This window comes from Lycium barbarum, chromosome 12 (assembly GCF_019175385.1).
Source record: "Lycium barbarum isolate Lr01 chromosome 12, ASM1917538v2, whole genome shotgun sequence".
NCBI lineage: Eukaryota > Viridiplantae > Streptophyta > Magnoliopsida > Solanales > Solanaceae > Lycium > Lycium barbarum.
The window spans coordinates 98,001,445-98,015,751 of record NC_083348.1 but is presented as its reverse complement, the minus strand read 5'-3'; the positions used below and the strand labels follow the sequence as shown (position 1 = coordinate 98,015,751).

The 14,307-nt window shown below is 36.7% G+C and overlaps 1 protein-coding gene across 1 annotated transcript; it reads left to right on the top strand.

Annotated features, from left to right (window-relative positions):
• The first annotated feature begins 5,629 nt into the window (after positions 1-5,629).
• LOC132622526 (CBS domain-containing protein CBSX1, chloroplastic-like) lies at positions 5,630-13,930 on the top strand. Its single transcript, XM_060337132.1, has 8 exons — positions 5,630-5,951; positions 8,489-8,576; positions 8,653-8,717; positions 9,861-9,909; positions 11,457-11,509; positions 12,881-12,996; positions 13,129-13,186; positions 13,265-13,930. Exons 1-8 carry the CDS (start codon positions 5,781-5,783, stop codon positions 13,337-13,339), a joined length of 675 nt encoding a protein of 224 aa, XP_060193115.1. The 5' UTR covers positions 5,630-5,780; the 3' UTR covers positions 13,340-13,930.
• The last annotated feature ends 377 nt before the right edge of the window (positions 13,931-14,307 follow it).

Here is a 14,307-nt window from a genome sequence, read left to right as displayed (position 1 = left end):
GGATCCCGGAACCCCATAGGTTGATGCATGTAAACAGTCTCTTTAAGTTCTCCATGTAAGAATGCATTTTTGACGTCAAGTTGGTGAATAGGCCATGATTTGGAGAGAGCCAAGCGGAGGACGGTACGAATAGTAGCCAGTTTGACTACCGGGCTAAATGTCTCACCACAATCAATGCCCACCTGTTGAGTTTTGTCATCACCTACAAGACGGGCTTTATGCCTCTCAAAAGAACCATCATAATTTTCTTTATAAGCAAAAATCCATATAGACCGAATAACATTAACATCGGGTGGACGGGGTACCAATTCTCACGTCTTATTTTTAATAAGAGCATCAAATTCATCAGTCATAGCCATTTTCCAATTGGGGTCACGAAGAGCAGACACGGGGTTACGGGGCAGCGGGGATTTTGACACTGAAGTATGGAGATTGTGATGTTTCTTTGGTTTAAAAATACCATGCATGCTACGAGTAACAGGTCTTCTAGGTGGGCTTGGAAGAAGGCTAGGATGATTAGGAAATGATGGTGGAGAAGGCTTTGGGCCTGAAGCACAAGGCCCAGTAGCTTGTGGCGAGTTGGGTCCTTCTATGTGGCTATCTGGGCTAGCAAGGTTGGGCTGTGTTGGGCCAGTAGTAGTGGGTATAGTATCATGGGCAATAGGAGTAGTGTTTGGGCCAGCAGAAATGGGCTCCTTGCTAAGAGGAGCAACTGTTAGGCTAGAAGAGGAAAGGAAATGATGGACCAAGTAAGGTGTAAGGCCATCATCTAAGAAGCCGTATGAGTCTCTTTGTGGAGTGTGTAATTTTGTAAATGGAAATTGTGTCTCATCAAAGATAACATGACGACTAATGATGATTTTTCGAGAGGAAAGATCAAAACACTTGTACCCACGATGATTAGAAGGGTAACCCAAAAAGACACATGGTGTAGAACGGGGTTGAAGTTTGTTTATGGTAGTAGAAGGAAAAAGAGGAAAACATAAACACCCAAAAACCCGAAGATGAGAATAAGACCGGTCCTTTTGATAAAGAATCCGAAGGGGAGATTGATAATTCAATTGCTTATGAGGAAGAATATTGAGAAGGTAAGTTGTCATTTGCAATGCATGATGCCAAAGGAGGGAGGTAAAGAAGCATGGGCAAGTAAAGTACGAACAACATTGTTAATCGTACGAATTTTTCTTTCGGCTTTTCCATTTTGAGGAGAAGTATGAGGACAAGACAATCGGAAAGAAAGACCATGCTTTTTACAAAAATCCCAAAAAGGTCCATTATCAAATTCCCGACCATTATCACATTGTATGTTCTTAATTTCCCGTTCAAATTGAGTTCGGATGAATATTCTAAAATTTAATATGGTGGAATAAGCATCGGATTTTTTAGATAATGGAAAGGTCCACAAAAATTTAGAAAAATCATCCAATAATAATATATAATACCGATGACCAGTAGAACTCAAAACAGGTGATGTCCAAAGATCAGTATGAACAATATTAAATGGCATAATAGTAGTAGAATTTGAAGTAATAAACGGCAATTTAATATGTTTCCCAAGAGGACATGAATGACAAATACTAGAATTTCCAGATTTATTACATTCAATAAATTTATTCTTCCTAAGAGAACTCAAAATATTCGCTCTCGGGTGCCCCAAACGGTCATGCCATAAGGAGGGAGCTAAAGCAGCAAAAGTAGAATGGGAAGAGACATGTGGCTTGGTGATGGGATAGAGCGCGCCCCGACTCTCACATCTCATTAGACGCATCCCCGTCTGTAAATCCTTCACAGAAAACCCAAATGGATCAAATTCAATTGAAACAGAATTATCAGTTGTGAACTTCCTAACTGACACTAGATTTTTCATAAGATGGGGGGAGGGGGGGGGGGGGCATGAAGGACATTTTTAAGAGACAAGGGAGGATGGGGAGACTCTAATTTAGTATGACCATACCCACGAATTGGAATAGATTGACTATTACCAACAGTTATACCACGATTATTGCTCAAATTAAAATAAGACGCGAGATTACCTTGTCCGGATGTCATATGAGAAGTGGCGCCGGTGTCCATGTACCAGTTTGCATCCTGAGGAGTAATACCGAGGGTGTGCATTGCAGCCTCGATATCTGTTGGAGTAGGAGCTGTAGCCGAGTAAGCTTGCTGAGGACGGGGCCCAAGAATACCGGGCTGTGGCTGTTGGCGCTGCTGCTGGAAATTCATGTTGGGCCTGGCCCATTGTCCAGTAGGAAGTGGACATGGGGGTACAGCCCACTGCATCCATGGCCACGGCATCCACTGCTGCCCAGAGGTCCACTGATTAGGGGGGGGGGGTTGCTGCTGGCCACCATTGCTGTTGTTGCTGCCACCGCCCTTTCCCCCACCACCTGAGCCACCGCCGGAGTTGCCTTTCCCTTTGCCCCCACCGGAATTTCTATTCTTACCAGAATTTCCACGACTTTGAGGCCGTTTACCACATGAATTATGTCGTTGTGAGGACGATTGATCAACAGAGTCATGAGAATTGTCCGAATCACGAGCAACCATAGCAGAAGATGTGTTTTGAGTCGTCTTCTTGAGACCAGCCTCTTCAAGAACAAGCATCGAACGAGCTTGATAAAATTGGGGCAAAGGATCGCTTTGACGGATGAGTGTGGCCACACCATTATATGGCTCGGTGAGGCCGGACACCAATTGGAGAACCAGTCGGTTATTGTCCACCGGAGAGCCTACATTCTTGAGTTGATCCGACAAGGACTTGAGATGTTGACAGTACGCGGAGACATTGGGAAATTGCTCCATTTCAGTGTGTGTGAAATCGTACTCAAGTGTGACGGCACGGGAGTGTTTGTTATCTTGGAATATATCACGCAGCCTATTCCAAGCCTTCATCGCCGTGGTGTCGGGTTCAAGAATTGTACGTAGCAAATCTTGAGAGATAGTGGCATAGATCCATTGGAGTACCGTGGCATCGATCCATTGGAGTACCGTGGCATCGAGGGTGACCCACAGTCCCATCTCCTCCTCTGTCTTAGGGGGCTTCTCCTTGCCTTTTGCCGGAGGAATAATATGGTCTATGACTTTGTGAGATCGTGCGTGAATTTTGAAGAGTTCCGCCCACGTTGCATATTGAACGTTCTCCATCTCAAGGGTGATGGGAACAAGATTCTTGATGTTAGAAACAGCAAGAGCAGGGTGAAAGGATGATTTGGACTCAGCGATGGAGAAGAGAAAAGAAAAGAAAAAAATGCAAGAGGAAGAAGACGAAGGGCGGTTGCGGAAGAGTGAGGATTGAAACCTAGAAATCTGATACCATGAAAGAAGTATTTTCCTTGAATAATTCATTAAGCATAATTAGCTTATATACAAGATTACAAGCGTAAAGTTAGGCTAAGGATACAAACTGATTAGCTATAATTAAGGGCTAATTATATGGCTAAATATACACCTAACAAATATAACAAATATACAAAATCAGAATATATTATCATATATTCTAACATTAAGTACAACGGGCGCATGCATGGATCAATGTCCTTTAAGTTGTAATCTTTTTCTTTTCTACCACCCAAATGGTGGCAGCTCTTTCACACCATAATTAGTATTGAAGCCTTTTCCACATATACTCCCCTTGATCCATACGAGGAGTTCACATGTTTGCTTAAAGTGGAATCAGAATTAAGAAACCGCAGATGCTTTTCCTCTGGGCTCCATTTCACTTTTCTTTTTGGCTTAGTAGTTCGTTAATGGTTCGTTTTGAAAGTGTTGGTGTTGCTTGGGACACTAGTGTTTGTCAAATTAAATTGAGATCTGCAGTTTTGAGTTAATAACGTGGTTGCTGCTTTGGCGCCAGTATTTGCCAAATTAAATTAAAATCTGCAGTATTTAGTTGATAGAATATCTGTTGATCTGGGAAATTAGGCATCTATTGGCAGCCCTAGCCCCTAGGAACAATTATTAACAATTAAACAAAAAAACTAAGAATCTACTCATATAGATAGACTTGCTTTTAATAATAATTTCAAATTAATGGTTCGTAAGTTTAAAAAACTGGGCCATTATACACCACTCCGATCACCTGGCACAAGAACAGCACGTACTGGCCCATTTTCATTTTAGCCCGGTTAGTGAAGAACAAAGAAAATTGAACCGTTTGCTTTTCCGCCTCATATTACAAACATTACCCAATTTCTTTTCAGCCCGGTAAAACGAACAACACAAACTGGGAAGTTTTGCACGGCTTCCCTTTCAACCGCACTGGTCTTTAATTTTTGTCTTTCATATTTGTGGTCTTTAACTTTTGTCCCTATTGCTCATTTAACGAAAATATCCAGTCCTGCTTTCGCTAGGCATAAGTTTTGCAGCATTTATCTTCGGAAATTGAACTTTTTCCTCGCTTGGCACAAATTCTGTCGGAATTTAGTTATGCAGCTAAATTGTGTAGCACTTTTTAGATTATGTGGCGTGTTGAAAATTTTGCCGTGTCCGACATAATTTGTGGGATGTTATGATACATATGTAGAGTGAAATGTAAATTTATGCCGTGCAAAAAGTGTTGAAGGGCAAAAATAAAAGACCACCCTGAAATAGGGGCATTTGTGTGAGTGACCCACAAACTGACCCATTTTTTTTGGTATTGTAAATTTGTCAACTGAATAACTTTGAAATCTGAAAGTCCAAGCAAAGTATTCTGATATTATCCAATCAGACAAACACTTCGAAAGGGCCTAAAAAGCTAAAATCAAATAAAGAAATAGTAAAACAAGTCCAAATATGACAAAACAAAGCTATTGAAATAATAGGGATCTAGTAGCTCAGTTAGTTGGTTGCTTGAATTTTTACCTTATTGGTGAGGGTTCGAATCCTCACATTGTAATCCCCTCCCTATTTCCCCTTCTCCTACCCCTTATGTAATAAAAATATTTTTTTTTTAAAAAAAAGCTATTGAAATAGAGAGAAGAATAACAGAATTAGTCTTGTTGGTGAGGGTTTGAATCCCCACATTGTAATCCCCTCCCTATTTCCCCTTCTCCTATCCCTTATATAATAAAAATATTTTTTTTTTTAAAAAAAAAAGCTATTGAAATAGAGAGAAGAATAACAGAATTAGTAACCGATTTCTTGTGTCATTTGTTAAGTCATGCTTGTAGACACTGAAACCATAAATATCTATGAATTTTTTTGTTTCATTATAGTGATCTTTAAATCATAAAAGTCAAAACTAAAGTCTAAATGTTGATTAAAGTCGACGAACTGAAATAAGGTTAAGATATTTATAAAGAAAAATAACTTTCACACGTACGTTACAAAAGTCATTACAGTCTTTATGAAAATACTTTCCTTGAAAAGAATTTTTTTCTCTAGAAAATAGTTTCGTCAAGTTTTTTTTTTTCCCCCTAGAAAGATTAATTCGTCCTACTAGATACACCCAAAAAATAATAATCTATGATTTAGGTAATTTAGGAATAAATTTAAGTAGTCAATAAGCAATTTAACTTGAAGTGAAGGCCAATTAGATTTGGGAGGTCTGAATTAACAAGTTGAGAACTACATGTGCCTTTTGGTCAATCAAACAAACTTGGGGAAATAGAAGGAAAAATATCTTTCCTCGAAAGCACCAAATTTGAAACTTCAATTGTTAACGCCTCGAGAAGCCCAAAAAATAACAACTAACTGACGAGGCCATCCGCTTCAGAGTAGTGGCTTCGCAATTTCCGTCGAAGCCATTATTACTGCATAATAATAATATCTTCACTTCAACTCTTCTCTCTGTTCAGTGAATGGCGTCTATATCGCCGTCTGGAATATGTCTCCACCGTGAGCTGCCTTGCTTGCTCTTATCTCTGCCCGCCCCCACATTTGCTGCTGCTTCCCCTAAACTTTACCTTCCTTTACGCCTTTCTAACTCTCGCCTTGCTTCAGCCAATACTTTCACGGCCAATTCTCTACCGGTTTGCTTCCTTATCCACTTTATTCAACTCTTATCTTAGCTTGTGCTTATATTTTACTCCCTATGTCCTATATTACTTGTCCACCTTTTTTTATTTTATTTATTTAATTAAAGTCAAACTATCGTAGGTATATTTTTTCACCGTATTAAAATGAGACTATTTTTTGTGTAGTTTTTGAATATCTAAATTATAATTTTAAAATATTGAATTGATCTAATCCAATAAAAATAGTGAACGTGACTATAGAAAAGGCAACATGACAACTAATATGGACATAGGGAGCAGTAATTTGACATGTCTTCACAGGAATATACTGATTAAACGATATTAAAATGTAAAATATATTTAGTTCTGCGAACACAAAAATCCACATACTCTGATATATTTTGTATTTCTCTTTCCCTCGCTTTAAGCCTTAATGTTGTGACGAAAAGGAAATTACTGCATTTCAATCTCAATTTTCGAACATGGTATACTATGTGGATGTTCCCAAGGTTAGTATCAGAGGCGAAACTAGGATTTAAAGCTTGTGTGTTTGAGATTTTAGTCCTTTAAAGTTAATGAATTCTTAATTAATAGGGGTTGCACATATTAAATCGCATTTTGATACAAATTCAGGGTTTACACTTTAGATTAAGCTAATGAGTTCAGCCGAACCTAAAACTGAAGCACTAGCACCGCCTTTGGACTTAATACCATTTGCTAGTCACAATGTCTTGGTAAGTATCTTTATGCAGATTAAGTTGAAGGAAGCCTCAACCTATGAATTAAGGCAGGCCACAAAAGGTTAAGGTTGCATTGTGGCATGGTTCAAAGATGTGCAACACAAATGGTTGTGGATGTTTGTAAATAAAGGAAAAAATGTAACATTATTGCTATTACCTTACCTGAAAATAAAATGTTGGTATTTAGAAAATAAAATTAGATATTTAGAGTTAATTCCTTGGATGGTCATTCAAGTTTAGGGAATTTCCTACAAAAATCACTTTTGTTTCATTTAGAACAATAAGGTCACTCAAGTATCACTATTTTCCTCAAAAAGTACCTAAACACTTCAAAAACTTTCTTCTCTCCCAGTTGGCATGCCATGTCACTGAAGGCCCATTTTTTTTATTTTATAATAGACATATTTAACTCATCAAACTCATTTAACTAAATTCATATTTTATAACCAATCAAATATGACATGGTTAACGGCAAAAGAATCAAACCATATATTCTATTAAACCACTTTTTTTAAACCTATTTTTTTTAATCTCGATTCAAATATATTATCTTTCAATTTAAATTAAAATTCAAGTGATTTAATCTTTCTATTCAAATTCAAGTTTTCTCAAATAGCATATTTTTTTCCATATTAAACAACATATTCTTTCCACATTAAAATAGAACTACACAGATAATACAAAGATTACATTCGTATCGGGTTAAATTTTAAAAAATCTAATTAAATCATATATTTAAAAAAATAAAGTTATTGTAAAATTTTCCTATTTATTTTTAGTAATTTGTTCTTATATATGTAGTGTGTAATTTTTGGCATATCCATCTCCATACCATTGAGGTCTTTTTATTTCTCATGCAAAAGAAATAGAATTTTCATTACTATAATACTTTATTTTATAAAATTATATTATTACTCTTATTTTTTATTTTGAAATATTATACTGTTAGTCTTATATGAAATATAATTTATTCTTAATTTATTTCATGTTATGATATCGATATTCCAACTTGTCATGTTAATATCTATCAATATATTAAACTAAAGCTCTAAAGTAACTCAAATTCATTTTTTTTTAATTTTTAAAACTTATCTACAGATTTAAATTTTTTATCTTTTAATCCTAATTCATTTAGATTGCATGATAGTTTGTTCCTTTGCCGCTTTTTAATCAGGTCATATTTGATTGGATATAAAATATGAAATTGATTAAATGAGTTTGGTGAGTTAGCTATGTCTACAACTAATTTTTTTTTTTTTTAAAATGGGGCTTTAGTGACATGGCATGCCAACTAGGAGAGAAGAAGACTTTTGAGGTGTTTAGGTACTTTTTGAGGAAAATAGTGATACTTGAATTACTTTATTGACCTAAATAAAACAAAAGTGACTTTTGTAGGAAATTCCCTAAACTTCAGTGACCATACAAGGAATTAACTCGATATTTAGGGACTACACAGAAAGCCTTATAAATCACATTTAATTTCAAAATGACCACATAATACATTTAAATGGTACAATGATTGTTTATTTGACTCTTGGGAGCAAACCTGGACTAAAATTTTGGAACAGTGGGATTAATAGGTATTGGCTCCTCATGTGAATATCTTGCTCACAAGTTGTTGCTTGAACAAAAATTGGTGCTAAATGTTCTTTGATCTGTTTCTTTTTTAGAGCCCTTTTTCTCAATTGTGAACAGTACATGCATTGAACCTTTTTCTCAATTGTGAACTGTACATGCATTTTTCAATTGCATCAAGAAGTGCATTTTCCCCATGAATGTCCACCAAATTATGAGTTTTTCTACTTGTGGCAGCCGATAAATGGTGTGTATACAGTAGGTGATTTCATGACTAAAAAAGAGGAGTTACATGTGGTAAAGCCCACAACATCAGTAGATGAAGGTACTTTTGTAGTCAAGTTCATCTGTACTTTCTCTACATGAAGTTATTATCTGATTAATGATAACATCTGCAACAGCTTTGGAAGCTCTAGTGGAACACAGAATCACTGGTTTCCCTGTGATTGATGATAACTGGAAATTGGTAAGTTCTGATTTGCTATGTAGCTGCTAATTCCAGTGTAGTTCACGCTTTATTGATTGTAAGTATCCTTACCCAATGACTCATTTCCCAGCTTATGTAGCACTCACGAACATATCTTAAACAAACTATAACATATTGAAAGCTAATTTGTCATTAAAGTTCAGTTAAATTAATATCATCATATCTAGCATTAGGAACCTTTAATATCTTTTAGTGGCTATCTTGTGCAAACTGAAGTTTGTTAAACACAGAAGATAAGTTCAGCATATCAAACCCATATAGATTACTTATGAGACTGGACATAACTTTTGTTTATTAGACAGCTAGGCTGGTTATTTACTGTGATGGGGGTACTTCACAAATGCTAAAGTAGAACATCCTGTAATCTTTTTGGAACTTTTGGAATAGCAGTCGGCAACTCGGCATGCATGTGATTGCACATAACCATTAGGATAGATTTTAATTTGCATCATATTCTAATCAACAACTCTTAGTTAATGATATGATAAGCATACTAGAAGAGTAATTCACGTGCTTTACTTTTCACACTTTTGATACATGCTTTTCTTGACATTTTACACTAAAATATTTTAAGCCATAATTTGTAGATCTGTTAAAGATGTTATAATCGTCTGAGTTTATGTGCAATCACAGTTCTCTATTCTGGTTTAAATTTGTAAAATATCATATTTCAAGCCCCTCTTTCTTATAATATTAAGCAATGACAAAGCAGGTAATTTAAAGACGAATAATCTAATATTTCTTTTGGTAACAGAAATTTGTTTAATTCTTTTCTTCTGGCAACAGGTGTTTGTAGAACTTTTTTGTTTTGACAGCTACTTGCTACATTTTGATGGCACACTAATAAGAATTTCTTCTCTAGCTTATAAGTTTCCATCCACTTTTGGTAATTTAAATATCTCATGGATGATCTTTTTGTTCGGTACCTCGTATGCATCAAGACTGTTAATTATGGGAAATTTTCTTTACACTGTTACGTTATTAATTGAATCAGTATTTAGTGTGAAATGTATGACCACCTCTACAGATTAGATTCAGTATATTCAGTTCAGGACGTTCTAAGAGTAATATTACTATGTCAAATCGAAACACTAAAAACTCAGAAGCTCTTTCATGGTGCAGGTTGGTCTTGTTTCTGACTATGATCTATTAGCGCTAGACTCTGTATCAGGTAAATTTTTCATGCTGATTCTACGATGACTTCATCTGGAGATCAAAATGAATTCTATTGGTCTTTGGCCAATATTTTTTACTGGTCTGTTTCCGTTGAAACCTTGAACATGTTTGGCTTGTAGCTTGTTTTTTGTTGCTTTGGACTGCCATATGGAAAATTTGAGTACAATCCACTACACTAGCCCATAAACAATGTTTAGATCTTAAGTTTTGGGATTCTAAAATCTTCCTTAACTTGTCTGCCCCTTCATATTCCAGGCAACCTTTATGTTTATGCTTGAGTATACTGCATCTCTATCTCCCTTTTCATTTGTGAAAGATGTAACAATTACATGTCTCTCTAGTTAGCTCGCACCTATCTTTGTGAAATTTCTGATACCTCGACTATTTTGGCCTAATATTTTTGATTTGGAATGTCCATAAAACAGAAAAATTCCGAATCATTTTCTTAGTAATTAACAGAAAGTGTGTTAAGTTATTATGAATGTTATTAGCCTTACTTTATGGTGATAAGTTGAAAATAAATTACGGCTTTCCTAATTCCATATTGGGATTTTCACCGTTTTGAACTCTAACCAAAGTTCTGGTAAGGACAAATTCCTTATTGTGCTTCTCTGTTTTGGGACCTTTTTAATCTGTAGCCGAAGTCCTATTGAAAACCTCCCCCAGGCTTATGTTCTCTCTTTATATGCAATGAATACCATTATCTAGAACTGAAAGTTTATTTGGATTAAGAATATGTGGTTTCTTTTATCCCTTGTGAGTTGTGAGGGATAATGCATTCCCATCACAATCCTCCTCCCATCTCTTCCACTGTCCCTTCTTTCCGCATGTTCATCTTATATTCCATTTATCCTGTATTTCGTTTTTTCACTTCGATATCGTTCCTGCCTAGAAAGCAATCTTTCCAACGGCATGATTATGGTTTTTCACTTTGATATTGTTTGTGCTCTGTCATGGAACGAATTCATGTCAGAATTGCAGTGATTACACCCACTTGGAACCCTAAACTCAGGCAACGGTTGAATGAAAAAAGGAGCAATTGATTTTGGAAATCTACTTCCTCAAACTCTGGTTATCTGAAAGCGGAATTGCCTGAAATAATTCATTCATGCTGGCTAGAAAACTTTTATATGGGGAATTAATTTATTTATGCGAGAGGAAAGTAATTGATGGTTATGAGAATCATGATGACTTGATGCCGTGACTATAGGGCATAAAAGAACAGGCAACTTAACAGTTACAACATAGTCCCCTAAATTATTGAGTCCCGTTGGATTGCTCAAGATTGAATTGTTTAGTCCATTAGTTCAGTAATAATGTAAATTAGAATATCAGATCAGAGATGCAAATTGAGCTGCTAATGAACTAGTGTTCTTGATAACAATGGTAGAACGAAACTTTGCTTCTTTCCTTCCTCTTCTTTTTTATTTTTTTTATTTTTTGTTAGTCCTCCACCTTTTCAGTATTTCCCCTTTTCTATTTGATTTAAACTGATATAGTAAAATCCTGATAAGATGTTAATTGTTCAAATACTTTTCTCAGGTACAGGAGCTGCTGATGCAGGCATGTTCCCTGAAGTAGACAGCAACTGGAAAGTAAGGGAATATTAATGCCTTTGTTCTACTGTTTATCTCTTTTTTTAAAAAAAAAGTTACAGTGCTAACTAAGATACATATTTTTCTTTTCAACGTGAGATCCAAAAAGATCTTGATTTCTGCATAGAAGACTATTCAGTTTTTTTCTGTAGTCAAAGGTGGATATTCTCTTCAGAATTGATGATGAAAAACAAAAAGCCCAATGGAAACATGTGATCAAAGAATTGATTGGTGCCTCTTTCTTTTCACCACTAAACCTCATTTTAATCATATTAGAGATTTCAGTGTAGCACAGACTTTAATGGCATGCCTGGTGAAGTCTTATTGCAAAAGCTACTTAGAAGACCTTCAGTTAATCGACAGGGGAAAAGGGATTTAAAAGAAGGGTGGATAGGAGGGGAAGAAGGCAATATGGCTGTTTATGTGCGTTGGCAATTCGGTTGGGATTGGGACCCGTAGCTACAAATATTTAATCTGTATGGAATTTTCTTTGAATAGAAGAGCAATGCTGCAATTGGTGAACCTGTTAGGTCATTTGACTGCCATGCAAGACAAGAGAAGTACTGCACAGCAGTATTATCATGTTACTTTTTCCTGTTCATTGCCCCCTCCCCCTCCCCAAACAGCTAATTTTTGTCCTTGTTTTCTTTCTTTCACTTTTTTCTTCCCCCGGGTGGTGGGGGTGGGGGGTGATCAGGGGAGGAAACATAAGTTGGTGATTTCACTGCCTCACTTGAGTGCCTTCTTTAAGTATTCTTATTTCAACCTCAAGAATTCTTGAGGACTTCAAATTCATCCTTGCACGCTGATCTTCCATATGGATGCTCCGGATTGTTAACCTATTTGTCATTACGTAACATCAACTTTGTGCCATTAGGTGTTTGTGACGTTGAATTCAGGGAAACACTTTTGTTATTTGTAAGACACAATTAATGGCTCCAACTGAAGAAGCCTACTGAACTAACTGCCTCTAGATTTATGGCTTTACGCTAGTATCTAGTAATGCATCTATGCTGTTCCTAATCTCATAATCATCTGTCTGTTTATTAGCTTCTATAGTTGTACTGAGTTCATCTTACTTACTAGAAGATATTTCTGACTAGATACTCCTTGTTTCCTGTTCTCCCAAAACTTGGGTCTCCCTTCCAAAAGATACCTTTTATCCGGACTACCGTCTCTTCCATACAGTGGATATTTACAGGCCTTTTGGCATCCTTGGAATGGTATTAATGAATGGGGTGGTCGTAGCTTGTCATCTTTTTGCTGTGAGGAAGAACAGTGAAAATGCACTTGATTATATATCGTATTAACAGTATCACATAGCACCTCAAAGCTAATCTTGCTGTGGCACATTCTGAATAATAATTGCAGACATTCAATGAGGTTCAAAAGTTGCTTGGTAAGACCAAAGGGAAAGTGGTTGGTGATCTGATGACACCTGCTCCTTTAGTAGTTCGTGAATCTACCAATCTTGAGGATGCAGCGAGGTTCTCTTATTTACTTATTATTTTACTTAAACCTAAGTAATTGCTTGCACTGACCTTATATACTTTTCTTGCTTTCTCTATTGAATGAGACTGCCAAGACTTTCCTCACGTACTTCTTTCTTTCACTGTCAGACTTTTACTCAAAACAAAATATCGTCGGCTTCCTGTGGTAGATGGTAATGGCAAGCTGGTAAGTTTCTGAAGTACTGTTTGGTTGCAGCTTCTCTATCCTATCATTTTCTAATCGATCGACCATTGTGTAATGAAGGTGGGAATAATAACAAGGGGAAACGTTGTAAGGGCCGCCCTTCAAATAAAGCGGGCTACCGAAATGGAAGATTGACATGTACCAATAAGTTAACTGTAAAAACATGTACCGCAGTTTGTCCCTTCTTTAAAGGATCTGGTGGTCAAGGCACTCAAACTTATATAAGCTGCAGCTCTCAACCATACTGCATCAGACTAGGATATCTATGTAAATTACAAACTTGTAGGAGATTAGTGAGAGTTCATCAGCGTGAAAACCATTGCAGAGTTCATTCTGATATATGACACTGTTCAGAGGCTACGTGCAAAAGCAAAGTGTTTTGAGTCAATACTCTTCAGAGTTTTGAAACACAGAAGAAAACCAGATATTTACTGCAAGTGGGAAACATTTTAGGTTGGACCTTAAACAGTAGGCAGCTTTGTTGACTATGGAACTTTGCTCGTTGATTGAATGGACTTCTAGGGATTTTGATATCAATGATTTTTCTTGTCATGTTCTAATTGTTAGTTTATTTTTGTGTGGAACCCAGCTCTAGATGGGCTGCATTTCTGTCTTTGGTTGTTGAACTACAAATCGACTGACTAAATGCTGTAATTGTGCTGAGGTGGTTGGGTAACCCTATGTAGGAAAAAAACATAAAAGAACAGCCCCATATAAGAATTTCAACAGGTCCTGTTGACAGAAATGGCACAATCTTAGTTTATGCTGCTTGGGGCCCTAGTGGCTAGTGACTGGGACTGTCTTTTGGAAACAGGGCGTTTCCACACGCTGATAGTGATAGTTTTGTTATTGAGTTTGGCAGGTCCCCAGTAAATTGATGTATGAGCTCACGAGTCTCAATGGGAAAGCATCCCTGTTCACATTTGATCAGTTGCCTCCCCCCCCCCCCCCCCCCCCTCCTTTTTCGAGTATTACTTTTGTAAGTAGGGAGACCTATTTGAGGAAGAGAACCCAAATCTCTCCATTTAAACCGGATAAATCCTTTTCCTCAATTTATTGGTGTCCAACAGCAGCAGTCGATGATGCTTTTTTGTAAATTGCCT

Coding starts and splice junctions, on each gene's coding strand:
- LOC132622526 (XM_060337132.1), top strand. CDS start 5,781: ATGGCGTCTATATCGCCGTCTGGAATATGTCTCCACCGTGAGCTGCCT. Junction 5,952..8,488: donor TCACGGCCAATTCTCTACCG/GTTTGCTTCCTT, acceptor TACTTGTGGCAG/CCGATAAATGGTGTGTATAC. Junction 11,510..12,880: donor AAGTAGACAGCAACTGGAAA/GTAAGGGAATAT, acceptor TAATAATTGCAG/ACATTCAATGAGGTTCAAAA.